This window comes from Symphalangus syndactylus, chromosome 5 (assembly GCF_028878055.3).
Source record: "Symphalangus syndactylus isolate Jambi chromosome 5, NHGRI_mSymSyn1-v2.1_pri, whole genome shotgun sequence".
Lineage (NCBI taxonomy): Eukaryota > Metazoa > Chordata > Mammalia > Primates > Hylobatidae > Symphalangus > Symphalangus syndactylus.
In genome coordinates, this window is record NC_072427.2 from 33,991,674 (window position 1) to 34,014,525 (window position 22,852).

At 38.5% G+C, this 22,852-nt stretch overlaps 1 protein-coding gene across 5 annotated transcripts in view; it reads left to right on the plus strand.

The window, feature by feature from the left end:
• Positions 1–22,852, plus strand: part of MYO9A (myosin IXA) — a 300,363-nt gene that overhangs the window by 150,353 nt on the left and 127,158 nt on the right. For all 5 annotated transcript variants that reach the window (XM_055277888.2, XM_055277886.2, XM_063638792.1 and 2 more), the window contains exons 13-14: positions 9,282–9,423; positions 18,049–18,244. In XM_055277888.2, the coding sequence (XP_055133863.1) occupies positions 9,282–9,423; positions 18,049–18,244 (338 nt within the window). The remainder of the gene's footprint in view (positions 1–9,281; positions 9,424–18,048; positions 18,245–22,852) is intronic.

Here is a 22,852-nt window from a genome sequence, read left to right on the forward strand (position 1 = left end):
TTATGTAGCATTCTTCAGAGTATTCTCAACAATCTATAAAATACAGTTGATTATCCTAAGAGATGGCAAATCTAGATTTGGAGAAACTGGGATGAGGAGGTTGTGAGGTTTTTATGACTGTTTAGTAAAAAATTTAGAAATTGAATTTGTTTACCTGATTTCTAGTTTAATATTCATTAAACAGAATAGAAAGTATTGAGGATTTACTATTAGAGATAAGATGATTGTGTAAGGTGGTAGAATAAAAAGCTAACAGAAAGAAGACTGCTGACAGTTTAATGTCACTCTGACCTACTCTATCACTAGTCAACTTCCATTAATCTAAAGAAATTAAAATGCTGTTAACACAAGTAAAAAGTACCTTAATTTTCTGTCCAGAGTTTTGTAAAAGTTTCTTGCATTACTCTATATGCCCCAACATAATTATTATCTCTCATAAAATTGTAAGGTTTGTAATTAACTGTTTGTATACCTTACCTCCGATATATGTTTATTTGGGAAGGCTTTATCGGTGATTTTGATATTCTGTGTTGAGAACCGTTGTGGTTGATAATGGAATGATTAGCACTTCTTTTTGTTTGGGGAATTTTATAGTAACACAAAAAAGTTTAAGAAACAATCCAAGAAAAAAGATTATGTAGGTAGGAAATGGAGGACCTGAGAGTCAAACCTGTCAAGTATTTCTGACTAATAAGCTTGTGCTTTGAAGTATTATATTGCTTCCCTGTAATATTTAGGTGTTAGAGTCAGAAGTCCAGGATTTGTATCGCATTTCTGTAACTACTGTTACAGAAAAACTCTCAAACCATGTTTTTCCTCTACTCTCACACCACAGTAATCAACACAGAAGACTTCTGTGACCAAATGTGTGGGGTTTTTTCCCCATAAACAAGCAGTGGACACCAGCTGGGTATCCTCTATTCAGATTTGACACTATCTACCTGGAGGTAGCATTAGATCCCACAGATCGAGGGCTCAGTCCCCAAAACTGCACCCCACCCCACCTTCAGACACCAGCCTGTAATCCATGCCTCCAGAACTTCTGACCAACCAGCTTCTCCTTGAGTTCAATTAATTTGCCCGAGCAGCTTGCAGAACTCAGGGAAAATGAAACAATGAGGAGATGCGTAGGACGAGGTGTGGGGGAAGGAGCACAGAGCCTCCATGTCCTCCCTGGGTGTACCACCCTCCAGGAACTCCCACACGTTCAGCTTTTCAGAAGCTCTCCGAATGCTGTTTTTTTGGGGTTTTTATGGAGGCTTCATTACATAGGCATTACTGACAACTGTGTAGAAATGTGATTGGACAAAAAGAATATGATCTCATACTGATGGACTGAGTGAGAAACTCAGTAAGGCCTGTTTGTCTAGATTCTTCTTGGCCTCTGTGTGCAGCATTCTTTCCTTCAGAGTATGGGGCAGGACCCTTTCTGGAATGAGGATCTTTTGATTCACAGTCAGATTAGAGACCTGCCTTGGGCAGGTAAAAGGAAGACAGGAGAAGGTTAGAGAGAAAGATTCTGTTTCCTGAGGCTTGCTCCTGTGACCTGCTCCTGAGACCTAAAGCACCCCAACATTATAACAAAAGACTACACCAAGGGCTGTGGTAGTTAATAAGTCAGGAACCATGGACGAAAACCTACACACACACACACACACACACACACACACACACACACACACACACACACATAAAAGATAAAATCATGTCACAGGCCACGCCCTGGCTTTCAAACATGGATCCTTTACATCATCAAAAGAATATACAACTCAAACATACTGCTATGTTATTAGAATCCCATTCAGTCATTAGTAATTAGTCCAGTTCGTTATCATGTGTATGAATATGTCTCCCAGGGAGAGACCACTCAAGTTTGCAGGCTTCCTTTCAGTCTTGTCAGATTCCAGAAGCAGGACCAGTCTCCGCAAACATACAACTTTTACCTTTTGAGCATCTCTTATAAGTGAGCTTCAAGACAGTGTCATCTCTTGCTGTGAGCTTCTTTAAATGTGTTAATGTAATGTTGGATTTCCCTCAATGTATAACCCATTTATTCCTATCTTTACCCTCAGCTGCTATTCCTTCTCTCCATTAGTTCCCAAACTTTTCCTCCTTTGGAAGGCACATTAAGAATTGCCACTGTGCTGGTTTAGATTGCAGACAACAATTCTAGTCTAGCAAGTACCTCCTCCTCAGTCCACTTCCCTTTAGATAGGGTAAATTACATGGGTGCAGAACTAGTGAGCTGTTTTTATGGCCAGGAAAAGTAGTTGCATTCACTCTTAGCCCCAGTTTTGCTAGATAGAGTGAAGGTACAACCCACCCCCATCATGCCCTTAGGAATTTTGACTTAAGGTTTAAAAATGTAGTTACAGTTTCTTGCTTAGAAATCATCCCTGCTTCCAGCACTTGCAGTTGCAGCCCTAGTCCTAGGACCACTGCATCTGGTAGGGGAGAGAAAAAAAGTTTTTTCTTTTTGAGGTCATCTGGGGAAGAAAAAAATTATAGTTGTTATACCAGTGTACTACTCCCTTGGGAAGAATTGGATAGTCATACCAGCACCCTCCCCAACCGCCTCTTTCCCAGATGAAGCAGAAAAACAAGAAAAATCTAAGGAGATGCTTCTTTAGTCCCACTCTTGTTGAATGTGAGCACACACTCGTGAAAGCATGCAAGCCAGCCTTTCATTCTTTTATCTTCCCGTGTTTTATACAACCAGTGTTTTAATTGCCCATCCTACTCCTTCATCAAACTGTTACTCTGAGGAGGATTTTTTTCCCCTTTGTTGGGCATGGTAGGCTGTACAATGTGTTTCTCGTTCTGAAAAAATGATGATTGTCCAAATCCATGCGATATTTTCTGTTTTTTGGTTTTTGTTTGTTTGTTTGTTTTTTAAATGGCACTCTGAGCATTTGCATCTTCCACTAGGTAAGGAAAGCTCACTTCAGAGTCAGTGATTATTCCTGTCAAGACCCATTTGTAGCCCCCCAGGGCTACCAGCATCAGTCTCACTTACCATCTACATTCAGAGTCTTCCCACTAGGGAAACTGCCACATAGCCATTGGAAGTCTCAGACTCTTGCTGACAAAAAGAACAGTTCTTACTGGCATTTTGTGCTTGAGAGAAGGTGCAAGAGGAATGTCTAGATTTAGCCCTTCTCAGCACTGCTGTAGTACCCCCATAGCTGCTCATTTCATGGACCTTTGTAGAAGGGACCCCCTTAACTACAGCATTTACTGTAACCTCGTAAATAACAGACACATTCATCGGGCGAATATCCTTATCATCATAAAGCTAGTCTTACGTAGCTTGCATATGAAGCATATCAGCTGCTTCATCTGGGTTGTTCTGCTTGGCATTTCTGGGGAGAGTTGGGCAATCTCCCTTCCCAGAGTAAAAAGATCATACAGTGGCTTTTATTCAGTCCACTATGCTGGCTGTTCCCTTTGAATAACATCCTGTGTGTCTCAATCATGTATAGATGTCTGAGATTGCTTAGTAGTGAGCCCTGTGTCCTACATCAACCCAAACGTGTTTTCCACTGTAGCATTTAAACCAAAGCTACTGCCCCTAATGTAGTTACTCTCATAATCCATTTTAGTAAAGATTCTTTAGGAAGCTAAGGATACCAATCTACAAAATGGAACTATTCCTTCACACTATGCAAATTAATTGAACTCAAGGAGAAGTTGGTTGGTCAGCTGGAGGCATGGATTATTGGCTGGGGTCTGGAGGTGGGGTGGGGTGCAGTTACTTCGTTTTGCCTTTTTTCCACATTGACTGCCTTCTTGGTAACCACATGTCTCAGAAGTACTTTGTTGTCCCTGCACAATTCTGTCCTTGGAGGGTGGCTTTGAGGCCAGCAGCCTGAGCTCAAACAGACCGAGATCTGAGGTTGATCCAGCTTCAAGGACCAACACAGTACTCTCTTTAAATTTCATTTTAGCTATTATAAATAACAGTAATTAAGGGATTATTTATTTATAATAGCTAGTTTTATGGCTATTTATTTGTAACAGCCAGTTCATTTTTTTCTTATTAGTTTGCATTTCCTTAAGCAGCCAGTGAACCAATTCCCCAGGAGTTGGAACTCTCTCTAAATTCCACTGATAACTTTTACCTTTAATAACAGAGCATAGCAGCTATGGCTTCATACCTTGGGTGACCATGTGGCCACACCAGAACAAAGGTTTCTCATCTTCTACCCTTTTATCCTTTTTCTTCCCAAATCACATGTTTCAGTGAGCCAGGGCCTTTTTAGCAAATCTCACTTCTCTGACACCAGTTATTTGGGAAAAACATTAAAACCATGTTTTCCTCTGCTCTCACACCGTAACAGTCAACATGAAGACATCTGTGACCAAACGTGTGTGGGGTTTTCCCCACCAGCAACCAGTGGACACCAACTGGGTGTCCTCTAATTCAAATTTGATACTATCTCCCTGGAGGTAGCATCAGATCCCACAGATCGAGGACTCAGTCCTCAAAACTGCACCCCACCCCACCTTCGGACACCAGTCAGTAGTCTACTCTTCCAGAGCTTCTGACCAATCAACTTCTCCTTGAGTTCAATTAATTTGCCGGAGTGGCTTGCAGAACTTGGGGAAACACTTACGTACATTTACCCCAGTGTATTATAAAGGATATTGCAAAGGATACAATGAAGAGATGTGTAGGGCAAGGTATGAGGGAAGGAGTAGAGAGTCTCCATGTCCTTCCTGGGTACTCTACCTTCCAGGAGCACGCATATGTTTGGCTATCTGGAAGCTCTCCAAATGCTGTCCTTTTGGGTTTTTATGGAGGCTTCATTACATAGGCATTATTGACAACTGTGTAGAAATGTGATTGGACAAAAGATGATCTCATACTGATAGACTGAGTGGGAAACCCAGCAAGGCTGTCTGTCCAGATTCTTCCTGGCTTCTTGTGCAGCATTTTTTCTTTCAGAATATGGGGAGGGACCCTTTCTGGAATGAGGGTCTTTTAACCCGCAATCATATTAGAGGCCTCCCTTGGGCAGGTAAAAGGAGGACAGAAGAAGGTTAGAGAGAGAGATTCTGTTTCCTGAGGCCTGCTCCTGAGGCCTAAAGCACCCCAACATTATAACAAAAGACTACACCAAGGGCTGCAGGAGTTATGAGCCAGGAACCATGGATGAAAACATATATATATATATGTATACACACACATATATATATATATATATACACACACACACACACCTATATATATAAAATATCACAATTGTATTTTTATTTATAATATCACAACTGTGTATATCAAAACTACCCTTGGCAGATCTCATAATATCCTTAGTCCTCAGTTTTCTTGTATGCAAAAGGCAAATGACAATGATAAAAGATGATGTTCTGTCCTATATATCTTAAGGTGTTTGTAAACAGCAACTGAGGTAGTAGATTACTTTCGTTTTTTTTTTTGTTTTTTTTTTTTTTTTTTTTTTTTTGAGACGGAGTCTCGCTCTGTCGCCCAGGCTGGAGTGCAGTGGCTCAATCTCGGCTCACTGCAAGCTCCGCCTCGCGGGTTCACGCCATTCTCCTGCCTCAGCCTCTCCGAGTAGCTGGGACTACAGGCGCCCACCACGACGCCCGGCTAATTTTTTGTATTTTTAGTAGAGACGGGGTTTCACCGTGGTCTCGATCTCCTGACCTCGTGATTCGCCCGCCTTGGCCTCCCAAAGTGCTGGGATTACAAGCTTGAGCCACCGCGCCCGGCCTGTTTTTTTTTTTTGAGACAGAGTCTCGCTCTGTAGCTCAGGCTGGAATGCCATGGTGCGGTTATGGCTCACTGAAGCCTTGATTTTACGGGCTTGAGTGATCTCGCCTCAGCCTCCTGACTAGCTGGGACTACAGGCACATACCACCACATCTGGCTAATTTTAAAATGTTGTTTTAGAGACAAAGACTCAACTTTGTTGCCCAGGCTGGTCTCAAACTCCTGGGCTCAAGCTGTCCTCCTACCTTAGCCTCCCAAAGTGCTGGGATTACATATGAGAATTGCTGTGCCTGTCCTGTCCTGTCATTCTTTAAACAAAATTTCATTGAATGCACATCTTATTATACAAAGACTATAATTTCCTGACCAGTTGCTACTTCACATAGATTTAACCCAATAATGAGAATGTCACTTCTTTTTTTTTTAAATTTTTTTTGTTATGGAGTCTTGCTCTGTCGCCCAGGCTGGAGTGCAGTGGCACAATCTCAGCTCACTGCAAGCTCTGCTTCCTGGGTTCATGCCATTCTCCTGCCTCAGCCTCCTGAGCAGCTGGGACTACAGGCGCCCGCCCCCATGCCCGGCTAATTTTTTTGTATTTTTTTAGTAGAGACGGGGTTTCACTGTGTTAGCCAGGATGGTCTCGACCTCCTGACCTCGTGATCCACCCGCCTCGGCCTCCCAAAGTGCTGGGATTACAGGTGTGAGCCACTGTGCCCGGCCGAGAATGTCACTTCTTTGCTGTTACCCGAAAGCTATGGGGGTTGAGCCATGTGGCCATAAATATCAGGGAGATAAATTCTGGCTCAATAAAATGAAGAACTTTATAATTATTAGAGCTGATTGGCAGCTGCTTTAACAATTAATATAATTTCCTATTATTATAATTACTTTGCATCATCTGTCAGTGTATTGTTGTAGGTAGGATACTGGACTGAATAACCTTTTTATGAGTCAGTCCTGTAGTTATTACCTGTCCTTGTAAAGAATTTTTGTGCTTTAACATTCCAGAAGATGCAAAGGCATGAAATATTTTTTCTCTGCCATTTACCTGTAAAAAAAACTAGATTGAAAATAAATTAGTCACATGTAGGAAGAACTATTTTGGGACTTACATTGAGTATTTTTTCTCTAAAAATATTTTTTATAGGGAATATATAATGACAAATATATCCTTAGTTGTGTTCTTCATGCAGTGTGTTTGTAGTGCTCTAGGTGTATGGGTTTAGAATCAGAGGTCTTGGTTTAGCCTTTCCTGCTTAATGGCTGTATGTTATGGGGCAGGTTACTTTAGCTAGATTCTGTAGGATGTAGGGTGTTATTTAGGAAGGAGGAATATTGTGTCAGAGTTACATATGCATAGGATGTTAGGAATATTATCAATCTTCCCATAGTATTCAGAGTGTCATCTTCTATCAGCAGCAGTGGACCACTTTGATTCTTGCTGGAAATGTAGAATCTCAAGCTTTCATTCCAGATCTGTTGAATCAGAATCTACATTTTAACAACTGAAGTTAGGATTAGAGCATTCATTTAGGGCAGCATTTTGTGAATCTTGCTTGCTCATAAGAATTACTTTGGGACTTTGTAAATACTACTGATGCTAGGTGATCCCCCTAATCAATTAAGTCAGAATTGCAGTAGTTGGGATCCAGGCATTGATAGTTTTCAAATCTCTAGAGGTTCTCCTGACACTACCCTTCCAGATAGTCTTTGAGGAACACTAGATTAAGAGCTTTGATATGAGCAATAATGAATGATTTTCTTGTGTTTCAAATTTTTTTTTTGCCTGGTAATGTAATAGGTATCCATACATGTCTGTTGAATGCAGGAACTTTCCATCTTTTTTAGTTTCAAGTAATGACTGTTTTCGTGTCTATCTTCCTTCCTTTGAAAATTTCTATTATCCATTTAAAAGTAAGAGAAAATATATCATAAGTTTTTCAATTACTCAGATGATTAGAAGGCAAATAAACCGTGACCTATTATCCATTTAAAAGTAAGAGAAAATATATCATAAGTTTTTCAATTACTCAGATGATTAGAAGGCAAATAAACCGTGACCTAGAGACGATGAAGTGAGCATCCTGCCTTAAGAGAGGCACACTGCTGTGAAGTAGTGAGATATAAGTTTGCAGAGGTTGAGTTGGCCTATGCTTGGATCTTGGAGTCTTTTTGCCTTGGTGATCTATACATTTCGGAGCAGAGGGGGCACATGATTAAAGCACTATTATAGGAAAATTTATTTTGATAATATGCTTTGGTGACTTGAAAGAAGATTGATGAGACTGTTATAGGAGCTGTGCTGTCGTCTCTGTTTGAAATAGTAAGTTATATTCCATTGTAAAATGGCTTTAAAGTTTTGGAGTGAGCTAGATGGTGGAGATGTTTTGAGGAAGAGATATTAATTTGAATACAAAAGCAGGTCAAGGTGACCAGGAAAATACCAGTGTTGGCAACATAAAGTCGATAATGTTTGTTTAATCCCTAGAGGATGCCTGCTGTTGCCAGATGTTTTTACTAGTTTAATTCTACTGGCACTGTGATAACTGGTATCTCATTTTGTGGGTTAGAAGACCCCTTCTCAAAGAAGGTTACCTAGTTTGCCCCAGGTCACTGATAGAATGAGTAATGTAAACTATGATAATCTGATGCTGAAGGCCATTCTCTGTATGGTTTGCAATGCATACTATGTAATTAACTATGTTTATTGTAATTTTGGAATGATTTTTACACTTTAGATTTGTATTAAGCAACTTTATAACCTCATGTCACATTATTTTTCCTTATTTCAGCTACCATTAAATGAAGCTATTTTCTGAAACTTTCTTTCTCCTTTTTCTGTCAATGATATTTTCTCTCTTTGAAACCGTTCCCAACCTTTAACATCACAGTCTTAACACCTACTATATCCTGTGTGAACTTTTTCATTATTTACACCAGTGATGATTTTTTCCTCTTTTGAACTTTTGTATTTCCATATTTCCTATTATGCAATTAAATAATAGATATTGTTTGCGTGATTCCTGGATATTAAGTGCTCAGTTGATCAGTATAATCAATGAGTACAAATAATTGGTATAGTAAGAAAATGGCTACTTATTTATGCATGAAGGCATAGGGAGTCAAATAATTTTTATGGATTTTTAGGACCTATGAGAATCGAGATATTATTCTCTTATTTGGAAGTTGTTGGCCCCAAAGAGTATATGATTTGGATTTTATTTTCCTTTGGGTTTTACAGTAGTTCAGAACAATGCAATCTAAGCTAAATATGTAACGAGTTAATTTCTTGGTACTACTACTTGCAAAGTATGAGTACAGGCAAATCATAACTTTTGATCCCTCATCTATAAAATAGTAACACCAATAATTATTATTAGTTTTTAGCTTGTTATGAGAATCAGATTAGATAATATAGGTGAAAACTTTTGTAAACTGCTATATGTGTAAGATGGCAATGTAATTATAATGTACTTTGAAAAGGGCTGTACTCATTACCGCATCTTTCTCATTTTTCTGTAGTGATATATTTTCTTTTTTAATTCAGCTTTCCACAGGCTACAAATCAAACATTGCTAGACAAGTTTAAGCATCAACATGAAGATAATTCTTACATCGAATTTCCAGCTGTGATGGAGCCTGCTTTCATTATAAAACATTATGCTGGAAAAGTAAAATATGGGGTAAAGGTCAGTAAATTTCTCACTGAATATGCTTACAGGGCAGAGATGTGTTCTTAACTATGTTACTGTCCGCAGCACATTGCCCTCTTTGTAGTTTGTGGAGGCTTTTGATAGTAATAACTGGAGATATTGTATAAGGATACTACTAAAACTTAGATTCTGCTTTTCAGCACATTACTTAGGTAAGGTAATGTTTCTGTTGGTTTCTGCCTGGAGATAAACCTGATGTTGTCAGTTGATCCTGATAAACTTTAGATCTGAAAGAATAGATTGCATCTGTATGTCTCAGACTCACTTGTTTATCCACATAATTTGTTGAATTTTTCCCTTCTCTACACTCATAAGGTCTTCGTGTCTCTGTTCACCATTAGGGATTCGTCAGTTTGTACTTTTCATGAATATATTGAAACTCTTAACTTCTGTGGAGTGGAATCTTAATAATTTTGTCCATTTCTTGTGTAATTTGTGAGTCTATTATTCTTTAACTACTTGATGTTTAAGCCTGCTATTTAAGGCATTTAATTTCCCAGTTAAGGCAGCCGATGATATGGAGAATAGTGGAATTAAATGTTTTCTCTTGGGTCTTGAATTGAGTGTCTTAAGATCATTTATTCATCCATTTATTGATTTATTTAAGAAGTATTTATTGAACACAGAACATGTGTCAGACTTTGTGCTTGGTGTTTGGAATGATCTAATGATAAACTAGACAGATGTAGTCCTGATTCTGTATATATATGTGCATATATACATATTGTGTGTGCATATATATGTGTGTGTGTATCTATTTATATAACATAGATAAATGGGCTATGTGTTATAAATAAGTTAATGGGTCCTATGAGAGAAAGTAGTAAAATAGTGGATTTTGAATTTGTGAATACATGAACACCTCTCTAAGAAACTTAAATTTTGAGAGATGATCTGAAATAAATGTTACCTTGATGAGGAGTTCAGATGATGAATATTATAGGCCATGAGATAGGAAAGAGTTTGATATGGTGAAATACTTGAAAACAGGTAAGTGCTACTAGATTATAATGAACTAAGGAGAGTAACATGAAATAGACAGGGGGTTATTGTTCAGGGCTTGTAAGCCAAGTTGAGTTTGGCTTTTATAAAAATTAGTGGCACTGTGATAATATTTTAAGCAGAGGATATGACTTGTATTTTTAAAAGATTGCATTGATTACCTTGAGGAGAAGGGATAGCAGAGGATAAGAGTGGAATCTGGGAGATCAGTTAAGTCGCTTTTTTTTTAAATTGAAGTGAAATGTTAAGGTAAACTGAAGCACTGGAGTAGCAGTAGAGGTTGGGGGGGATCCAGATGATTATGAGGTATATTTCTGGTGGTAAACCATCCACAGACTTTATTGATGGACTCTAAATGAGTAAGTGACCTCTGGCTAGAGCTGATGGGTGCTTTGGAGGTACCATTTCCTAAGATGGAAAATACTGGAAGGAATGGATTTTAGAATAGAAATTAAGACTATAGTTTAAAAAGTAAAACAAAAGCTTGAGCTATAGAAAAACTTGAGGATATTGTGCATAAAGTGCACAAATAAAGTGTTTAGATTTCCTTCATATCCCTTCCCAGTCAGCTCCCCTCAGAGAGTACCACTACCCTAATTTTTATCATTCTTAATTTTACTTTTAATTAAATTTCAGATAAATAGAAATCATACACACACACACACACACACACACACACACACACACACACACACACACTTGCCTGGGATATTCATCCGCATTATCAGATAGGTTGAAAGTTAAAAGATGGAGAAAGGATAAAAGCTGGTGTATATTATTTCAGGACAGGCCAGGCATGGTGGCCCACGCCTGTAATCCCAGCACTTTGGGAGGCTGAGGCGGGTGGATCAACTGAGGTCATAAGTCTGAGACTAGCCTGGTCAATATGGTGAAACCTCATCTCTACTAAAAATACAAAAATTAGCCAGGCATGGTGGTGCACGCCTGTAATCCCAGCTACTGAGGAGGCTGAGATAGGACAAGTGCTTGAACCTGGGAGGAGGAGGTTGCATTGAGCCGAGATAGTGCCACTTCACTCCAGCCTGGGAAAGAGAGTGAGACTCTGTCTCAAAAAAAAAAAAAAAAAAAAAAAAAATTGTAGGACAAAATAGACTTTAAGACCAGAAATATTACTAGAGATACAAAGGGACATTTTATAATAATAAAAGGGACCAGTTCAACAGGAAGACATAATCACTAAATTTTGGGGGGTTTTGTTTGTTTGTTTGTTTGTTTTGAGATGGAGTCTCGCTTCGCTCTTTTGCCAGGCTGAATTGAAGTGGTGTGATCTCGGCTCACTGCAACCTCCACCCTCCAGGTTTAAGCGATTCTCTGCCTCCTGAGTAGCTGAGATCAGAGGCGTACTCCACCACGCCCAGCTAATTTTTGTATTTTTACTAGAGATGGGGTTTCACTATGTTGGCCAGGCTGGTCTCGAACTTCTGACCTCAGTTGATCCACCCTCCTTAGCCTTCCAAAGTGCTAGGATTACAGGCATGAGCCACTTGATATTATACGTAGCTAATGACTGATTCAAAATATGTAAAGCAAAAGGAAAGCCAAAGTAGACCTAGATAAGTGCACCATCATAATTGTAGATTTTTTTCTTCAATATTTTTCTAAGGAAAAAGAAAAAAAACTTAAAAAAGAAAAAAATTGTAGATTTTAACACATCTCTCTTAGTAACTAACAGAGCAAGCAACACAAAATCAGTACAAACAGCGCTGTTAAATGACTGACCTAATTAGCACATCATAAGGATAACTTAGAAAATCATTGGATAGGCCGGGCGCAGTGGCTCACGCCTGTAATCCCAGCACTTTGGGAGGCCGAGGCAGGCGGATCATGACGTCGGGAGATTGAGACCATCCTGGCTAACACGGTGAAACCCTGTCTCTACTAAAAATACAGGAAAATTAGCCGGGCGTAGTGGTGGGCGTCTGTAGTCCCAGCTACTGGGGAGGCTGAGGTGGGAGAATGGCGTGAACCCGGGAGGTGGAGCTTGCAGTGAGCTGAGATCGTGCCACTGCACTCCAGCCTGGGCGACGGAGCGAGACTCCATCTCAAAAAAAAAGAAAAAAAAGAAAATCATTGGCTATTTAGAAATTAAGCAAAACTCTTCTGAATAACCCATGAGTCAAAAAAGAAATAACAATATAAATTACTTATAATAAATTATTAAAATTATAATTTATACTGAACATTAATGAAATCTAGCATATCAGAAACTTGTGGGATACAGTTAAAGCAATGAATGTAGGAAAATTTATAACTTTAAATGCATATGTTGGAAAGGAAGAAAAGTTGAAAAGTGGTTATCTAAACTTTTTTTTTTTTTTTTTTGAGACGAGTCTTGTTCTATCACCCAGGCTGGAGTGCAGTGGTGCGATCTTGGCTTACTGCAACACCACCACCACCTGGGTTCAAGCAATTCTCGTTCCTCAGCCTCCCAAGTAGCTAGGACTACAGGCTTGTGCCACCATGCCTGGCTAATTTTTTTTTTTTTTTTTTGAGATGGAGTCTCCCTCTGTCGCCAGGCTGGAATGCAGGGGCGCGATCTCGGCTCACTGCAACCTCTGCCTCCTGGGTTCAAGTGATTCTCCTGCCTCAGCCTCCTGAGTAGCTGGGATTACAGGCGCATGCCACCATGCCCAGCTAATTTTTTTTTTTTTTTTTTTTTTTTTGAGACGGAGTCTCGCTCTGTCGCCCAGGCTGGAGTGCAGTGGCGCAATCTCGGCTCACTGCAAGCTCCACCTCCCGGGTTCACGCCATTCTCCTGCTTCAGCCTCTCCGAGTAGTTGGGACTACAGGCGCCCGCCACCACGCCCGGCTAATTTTTTTTTTGTATTTTTAGTAGAGATGGGGTTTCACTGTGCTCTCGATCGATCTCCTGACCTCATGATCTGCCCGCCTCGGCCTCCCAAAGTGCTGGGATTACAAGCGTGAGCCACCGTGCCTGGCCTTTTTTTTTTTTTTTTTTTTTTTAATAGAGATGGAGTGTCACCATGTTGGCCAGGATGGTCTCAATCTCTTCACCTCGTGATCTGCCCGCCTTGGCCTCCCAAAGTGCTGGGATTACAGATGTGAGCCATTGCACCCGGCCAGTTTTTGTATTTTTGGTAGAGATGGGGTTTCGCCATGTTGGCTAGGCTCGTCTTGAACTCCTGGCCCCAAGTGATCTGCTCACCTCAGTCTCCCAGAGTGCTGGAATTACAGGTGTGAGCCACCATGCTTGATCGAAAAGTGGTTATCTAAGCTTCTATGTGAGAAACTAGGAAAAGTAGAGCAAATCACACTCAAAGGAATTAGAGAAAGGGTATAAAAATAAGACCAGAAATCAGTGCAATATAAAGCAGATATTGAACAAAGAAATCCACTAAGCCCAAAGTTAGTTCCTTGAAAAGATAACACAAAATAATATAAATTAAATGTAATAGGAAAATAACTGATAATATAAAAAATTTATAGATTACAGATACCAGGAATGAAAAAAGAGAACTTTACTACATAACCTACAGATATTAGAAGGATATGAATATATTTTGTCAGGAAGTTTGAAAACAAAAAATGGATAAATTCCATTAAAAAACATTTTACCAAAACTAACACCAGAATAAATAGAAAAACCTGAAAATTCTGTTGGCTAAATAATTTGAATCAGTAGTTCAGAACTTTTCCACAGAGGAAATCCCAGGCCCACATGGTTTTACAAGTGAATGCTTCCAAACATTTAAATGTACTACTGGTCTTACACATTTTCTTTCAAATTAGACATACCCTTTAAGATTTGTTAATGGATCTCAAGAAATAATAAGAAAGATCTGATCTGGAAATTTGCATTTGGGCTTCGTCATATAGATAGTGTTAATTTAAAGTCATAACTTCACGCCTGTAATCCCAGCACTTTGGGAGGCCAAGGCAGGCAGATCACCTGAGGTCAGGAGTTCGAGACCAGCTTGATGAACATGGAGAAACCCTGTCTCTACTAAAAAAATACAAAATTAGCCAGGCGTGGTGGCATGTATGCCTGTAATCCCAGCTACTCGTGAGGCTGAGGCAGGACAATTGCTTGAACCCAGGAGGTGGAGGTTGCGGTGAGCCAAGATCAAGCCATTGCATTCCAGCCTGAGCAACAAGAGCAAAACTCTGTCTCTAATACATAAATAAAATAAAATAAAATAAAATAAAATAAAATAAAATAAAATAAAATAAAATAAATAAAATAATCATAACTCTGGTCTGATCACTTGGTATAAGAGGGTTGAGTGAAGAAATGAGTGCACAGCCAGGTGTGGTGGCTCACTCCTGTAATCCCAGCACTTTGGGAGGCCGAGGTGGGTGGATCACTTAAGTCCCAGGGTTCGAGACCAGCCTGGGGAACATGGGAAGACCTAGTGTCTGCACAAAATACCAAAGGTTAGCTGGGCATGGTGCTGTGTGCCTGTAGTCCCAGCTACTTGGGAGGCAGAGGGCTAGAATTCACTTGAGCCTGGGAGGCAGAGGTTGCAGTGAATTGAGATGGTGCCACTGCACTCCAACCTGGGCAACAGAACAAGACCCTGTCTCAAAAAACAAACAAACCAAAAAAAGAGAAATGAGTACACACTATTAAATCCATCCTTGAATTTCCAATATGAACTAGCAATGAGGACTTAGAAGGGCAGTATAGGAGGTAAATAGTAAACCACAAAGTATGTTCTCGTGGAAACTAGAGAGAGATTTTGAAGAAGAATGATATGGTCAGTTGATAATGTACTTAGAAATCCAGAAGTATGAAGACAGACGACTTAATTTTGAAAATGAAGGTCACTGGTCACTCTCAACACTTGACAGTCAGCATTGAAAAGAATCCTAGATTTTTAGGTTGTACAGTGTAGTTATTAATAGTAGTAGGGCAGACTGGTGTTTCAGTTCCTGCACTGGTACTTATTGTCTCTTTGACCTTTGGCAAGCTGCTTTACCTTTCTGTTTACTTATCAGTAAATTATGGCTTATGACTAAATCTGCTTTATTGAGTAGTTGTTAGAATTGGGTAAAAATAGGTTATGTAAAATACATTAAGTTCATGCCTCACAGCTTGTCTGCCATCAGTAGTTATTAGCTGCTGATTATGGTGTCAGAGGTTATTTGGATTTGAGTACTCTTATTCAGTTTTTCTAATTTTCTTTTATAATACATATGTTTGCTCTAAGGGTATGTAAGGACAAGCCAAGGACCAAAATTCCTGGCTCGTTTCCTGTTTTTCTATGTTCCCAGGAGAATAAAGAAGAATTAGGAAAGGAAAGCCCTAAAAGTAATAGGATGAGTGCAAGCTGACTTCTGTACATGAGGATAGATGACATAATGCTAGGTATATTTCTCATAGAATTCTGAGTTAGAGATATTCTATGAAGCTGTACCAACTTGGAGCGATTTACTTAACCAAATTTTTAATCTTTCCATTTGGTAAGATTATAGTCAATGCCTATGCTGTAATATCAGTCTGGGCCCTTGTTCCCAGAGTGGAAGCTTACTCTCCCCACTTATTTATGGTGCATTTTAACCCATTTTCTTATGTTCTATTTCCTCCAACCTCTGTTCTTTGGTACTTGGTTGTTCCTGCCTATTTACAATCCTTCTTTTTCAGCTTTAAAAATCTATGTGCTGGCTGGGCACAATGGCTTACATCTGTAATCCCAGCATTTTGGGAGGCTAAGGTGGGGGAATTACTTGAGGCCAGGAGTTCAAGACCAGCCTGGGCAACATAGCAAGACTCTGTCTCTACAAAAATAATGAAAAAAATTAGCCAGACGTGGTGATGCACATCTGTACTCACAGGTACACGAAAGGCTGAGGCAGAGGATTGCCTGAGTCCAGGAGTTACAAGCTGCAGTGAGCTATGATGGTGCCAACTGCACTCCAGCCTGACCTGTACTGAAGAGCGAGACCTTGTTAAAAAAACAATCTATATGCTGATAATAACCAAATATATTTTCTGAAATCTCCCTAGCACTCCAGACTCACACATCCATTTGGTTATGAGTGAATGTTTTTGAGCCCTTGCTCTTCCACTTATTGTGTGATAGGAGCCAAGATATTTCACCTCTCTCTGATTCAGTTTTCTCATCTATAAAATGGGAGTAGTAATATCTATCTGAAAGGATTATTAGGAATATTAAATGAGATTACGTGAGACAATACATGTAAAATACTTAGAAGAGTGCCAGACACATACTAACCTCTCAATAAGTGTTACCTACTATTATTATCCTCACTGGCACAAACTTCACTTGGACAAAACTGATCTCTTGATCTTCATTTCTTATCCTCATAACTTTTCTTTCTCTAGTCTTCTCCTTATCAGCATATGGCATCTTCATCCACTAAATACCCAACCCCAAAATACAAGTTTTAACCTGATTTCCTCATTTTCTCATCACACCCTAATTAATCAGCAGGTTTTTTGCCTTTACATGTCGCAAATATAGCTATTTTTCATTTCTGCTGTTACAACTGACCAAGTCCAAGTCACTAGCAGTTCTTATTTGGTTTACTCTAATATTGAGCCTCCTTTTTTCCATTCTTTCTTTGAATAATTCATTTCCTATGCAGCAACCAATGTATAAGACACCAGTTAGCTCATGTCGTTACCTTTCCAGGGCTTTTCTTTATACTTGAATAAAACTGAACAAACAAATAAAGTTCAGAGTCTAAATAGCTTATTTATTTGTCTAATCTTCTACACTGTCTCCTTGTCCCCAGTGCTCCAGCCTGTGGTTTTTATCCTTTTTCTCCTAACTTGTCCAGCTTATCATTATCTATAGGTTATAGGTGTTACCCTTGCTTGCTCTTCCCAGTTTTCTCATCTCTGCCTCCTTTTTGTTATTTAGCTCTCCTGTTGCTGTACGTGATACTTCTTTGGAGAGGCTGTCCCTGACCAGAGTTTAACAAGCTGCTATAAAATTGTAGAATATTTATTCTAATTTACATGTATTATAGAAATCAATAGTTTTAGGATTGGATGAGACCTTATAGAAGATACCCGGTCCAGTTAGCTACCTGGAGCAGACATTTCTTCTATCTCATTGTTCAACCACCGTTCAAACATGTCACTTGGGTTAGTCCATTCTCATGTTGCTATAAAGAAACACCTATGGCTGGGCAACTTATAAAGAAAAGAGGTTTAATTGGCTCACGATTCTTCAGGCTGTACAGGAAGCAGAGCACTGATACCTACCTGGCTTCTGGTGAAGCCTCAGAGAGCTTTTACTTGTGGTGGAAGGCAAAGCGGAAGCACGTGTGTCATATGGCAAGAGAGCGAGAACAAAGAGAGAGGAAACAAGAGATGGAGAAGTAGGAGTGCCACACTTTTAAATAACCAGATTTTGGTGAATTCAGAGCAAAAACTCATTCATCACTTTGAAGAGAGCCCCAATCCGTTCATGAGGGATCTGCCTCCATGACCCAAACACCTCCTACCAGGCACCATCTCCACCATGGGGGAATCACATTTCAATATGAGGTTTGGAGGGACAAGCATCCAAAGTATGTTATCACCCATCATCTTGTTTTTAATAATTTTTTTTTCCCTTAAGTAACACTGGTACTTTTTTCATATAGGATTTCCGGGAAAAAAATACAGATCATATGCGCCCAGACATTGTAGCTCTTCTGAGAAGCAGCAAGAATGCATTTATCTCTGGGATGATTGGAATTGATCCTGTAGCTGTTTTCCGATGGGCAATTCTCCGAGCTTTTTTCAGAGCCATGGTTGCTTTCAGGGAAGCTGGGAGAAGAAACATTCACAGAAAAACTGGTAAGTAGTAGTTATTAGTATTCTACCATACTTCATCTTTTTTTTTTTTTTTTTTTTTTTTTTTTTACCTTTCTACTTCTTCACAAAAAGGAGTAGAATTCTTGCTACGAGATTCTCAGGACAAAAATCCTGCTTCTGTAGTCAATCTAGTGTCATCTCTTAACTGATCTGTGACTATGAACAGTTTTTCTTTTCTGTAAAAGAGAGTTATACTGCCTTTAAAATTATGAGGATAAAGTCAGAGCATCTGTTCATGAAGTGTTCATTTTCTTTTCCTTTACTCTTAGTTCATGGATTTTTAAAAACTTTGAAATTTAGAAATAGATAAAGCAGGATACTTTTTCTGTATGCCTCCCCTTTCAATCATAAAATCTCTCATCTCATGTTCTGTGGGAGGGCAACTTCATAAGCACTTTTGGCCTACTGGAAACCAAACTGTTATTTGCTGTAGCTCTAGTCTTAGGTAGGGCCATTGCTGCATAGAGAAGATTTTGTGATACATATGCAGTTGAGATTTATGCCTTTCAGTAGAAATGTTATAGGGCTCACCTGTGCTTTCAGGACTCCCAAAGTGACTTATGTGGCTTTTTGGGATGTGCACTAGTAGTAAAACTTTAAGTTTAGCTTTTAAATGAGAGAGTGTATTTCTAAAAATATATGTAAAATAATTGAACCTAGTTTCCGTTTTTTAGATTGTAAAGTATTTGAACTGGTCTTTGTAGATATATAGGGAGAATTATAGTTTATTAGAGAAATAAAAGGACTATCTCAAACCTGCTTTGCCTTTTACAAAGTGATTTCTAAGAGGTTATCTTTGTAAAAAGCTTTAAGGAAAATTTTTTTTCTTTAAGATGCTTCTTGTTTATTATGACAAACTTCTAATCAAGAAAACCACTCAAAATTGATTAGTATCCTGCTAAGACATAATTGAGTAAGAGAAGAAACTTTTCTTGTATTTACTGTCAAAGCCTATTTACTTTATTCACATTATCTGTATATTCCTTTGGCATTTAAAATCTATTATTTGTGAAAGCTAGTTGTTACATATCTGTTATTATCAATATCGGCAATGACATGCAATGTTATTAATGATAAACAACCTGTATTTTCTCTACCTTGATAAAGTCTAGATTGCTTATTTTCTAGTCTTGTTTTCCCTTCTGGCTAGTACAGAGCTTCCATATAATAATCTCTTTTTGAAAATTTGTATTCAACCTAACATGCATATAGAAAAGTACACAAAGCAAAAATGTATAGTTCAGTGAAGTATCACAAAGTAAACACAACCCTGGAACTACCACCTAGGTTAAGAAACACAACATTCCAGCCACCCAAAATTTCCCCTTGGAAAAAACTTTAAAATTTTTACTTTTTATAAAGGAAAAGAAAAACTCTGGTTTGTTTGCATTTTGAGGCCTGAGCAGATTTGTTTCCGAAAGTAATTGTTTATATTACAATATATCAGTGTCAATGCCAGCATTCACCCTAACATTTTATTTTCTCCACACCACTTCCTACCTACTCTCTTTTGGTAGGTTTAGGATAAAAACATATTATAAAGTTGGAACATTGTATCACTGTAAAAACTAACAGATTGTGAAAATGGTTTAAATGGTAGATCCAGAATTTTTATAATGACCGTAAATATTATGCGGTCATATTAAGATGAAATAGGAATTACAGATTAAGATGAAGTAGAAAATATGAAAGGCAGAAAAGGTGAGGTGACCAATTCTAGATGTTGGATATGAGAATAAGAGGGCAAAGATTCTAAAGAAGAAAGAAGATGAAATCTGCAGAATTACAGTATATTTTTATTTCCTGTGATGATATATTAATTAAAAACTTCAGTGGACTCTTGGTTAGTTGTCAAGAAACACCCTGATGGTAAACAGGTGTGTTCACCAAAAATACCCTGGATTTCTTCGAGGAATTCCCTGACATTCTTTTCGTCAAGCCAACTGAGCACAATTTACGATATCAAATTAAAATCTATTTTTTACTCTTGTTATTGTTTTCTTTTTTTTTTACAGACTTTCATATTAAAAGACACAAGGCCATTTTAAGGCCTTTAAATCAAAAGTAATTCAACTATTTTTGAGAAAATGTTATTGTAATTGTAGAATGTATATTATGGTGATCAGGCTGTTGGAAATCATAAAATGTTCTTAGTGGAGTCACATCAATAGGCAGTCTCAGTGAAGCTGCACGTTGGCCCTGCTGAGAGGTAGAATGAGAAATGGTAATGATTTGTCTGGTCAGCAATGAGATAATAGAGAACAGATGCTCCAGTTGTATCATCAACCTTGCCTGTGATTTCCTCCTCATAAATAAGGAAGAGCCCAGAGTAGAGAATACTATTTAAGGATCCTGAAGAGGATATAGCAGAAATCATAACCTGACTGGGAATTATACAGTATGTAGAACTGAGTACAATGAGGCTTTATTTGGTTCTTCTGGAGTTATTAATAAATAAAAGTATAGCCAAATAGGAATTTAAACTAGTCTAAAAAGGCTAGGCAAAGATGGGTAGTTCAGCTGTGCCATCAGGATGAGACATGAACAAGAGGGTCCAAAGTATTTTTCAGTTTCTTCATCTACAAAGAGAGAAGCTGAAACCCTTTATATAGTGTCTGCAGATGAGAGAGCTTTAAGGGTTTCCACAGAACCTGTTTCTCTTCTTCATCCCACTCAATAGACTATGTAACTCTAATGTACTTCTGTTTGTTTATGTAAGTGGGAGAAGCGTTCTAGTGACCATCTATTTTCAAAAATGACCAGATACTAAAATTGATTTGGGTATCACCATAAGTCTAGAATCTCTATGCTGTACTCTGTACACAATTCTTCCTAGTACTTAATAGATTTAAATAAACTTTTGTTAAAGAAAAAACAGGACTATTTTTTATAAATTACTTCTGTATTGGGCAGTATAGTAGGGCAATTAAGAATAAGGGTTTTGGATAGACATCAGTGAAATGGTGGGGTAAGGACCTCTAAAAACTTTTTCATAATAGCAATGAGAAAATTGGCAAAAATTGTCTAAACAACTTTGTCAGAACCCTGGAAATTAATCAAAGGCTCCCAGTAACCTGAGAAATGTTTATACAAGAGAAAAGGCTGAGTATCAGTAAAGACAGTGCCTAATACATATTTTAGTGAGGATATGGAAAAATTAGAAGTCTTGTATACTACTGATGTAGCCACTCTGTAAAACATTTTGGCAGTTCCTCAGAAAGTTAAATATAGAATTATATTTGACCCACCAATTCTGCTCTTAGGTATGTACTTAGAAGAACAAACAAAACAAAATGTGTAGACAGATATTCTTCACATCTTTCTAATAGCCAACAAGTAGAGACAACCCAAATGTTCCATCAACTGATGAATGGATGAACAAAAGGTGGTATATCCATTATTGGCATGTTATTTGGCCATAAAAGAAATGAAATACTGGTACATGCCACAATATGAATGAACCTTGAAAGCATTAAGATATATATATACTTGTGTGTGTGTATATATATATACATGTACATATATAGCATACATATATACATATATAGCATATATGCTACATATGTGAATATATGCTATATATGCTACATGTGTGTATATATATGTATGTATGTATATGTATATATACGTATATATGTGTATATATACATATATACTACTTATGTACATATATACTACATATATGTATATATGCTAATATATATGCTACACACATATGCTATGTGTATATGAGATAAGCATATATATATATATTTATTTTATTTTATTTTATTTTATTTTATTTTTGAGACGGAGTCTTGCTCTGTCACCCAGGCTGGAGTGCAGTGGTGCAATCTTGGCTCACTGCAACCTTCACCTCCCAGGTTCAAGCGATTCTCCTGCCTCAGCCTCGCTAGTAGCTGGGAATACAGGCACTCGCCACCATACCTGGCTATTTTTATATTTTTGTATTTTTAGTAGAGGTGAGGTTTCACTATGTTGGCCAGACTGGTCTTCAACTCCTGACCTCAGGTGACCCACCCGCCTTGGCCTCCCAAAGTTCTGGGATTACAGGCGTGAGCCACCACGCTGGGCATATATATATATATATATACTTTTTTTTTTTTTTAAGAGCCAGGTTTCGCTGTGTTGCATGTGTTGGAATGCAGTGGTGCTATCACAGTTCACTGTAGCCTCAAACTCCTGGGCTCATGTTATCTTCCTGCTTCAGCGTCTCAAGACACTGGAACTACAGGTACATGCCACCATGCCTGGCCTTTTCTATTTTTAAATTTGTTTTCAGAGGTGGGTCTTGCTGTATTACCCAGACTGGTCTTGAACTCTTGGCCTTAAGTGATCCTCGCTGCTCAGCCTCCCGAGTGTCTGGGATTACAGGTGCGAGCCACCATGCCAGGTTCTCATTATGATATATCAAAGAAGTACAGTTTCCATATTTGTAATATGGAATCATACAATACTCTATATTACAAAATGGAATATTGTATGATTCTGTTTATGTGAATTGTCCAGAATAAGCAAATCTGTAGAGACAGAACTTAGATTAGTGTTTGCCTAGGGCTAGAAGGTCAGGTATAGAGCTAAGAGATGGGG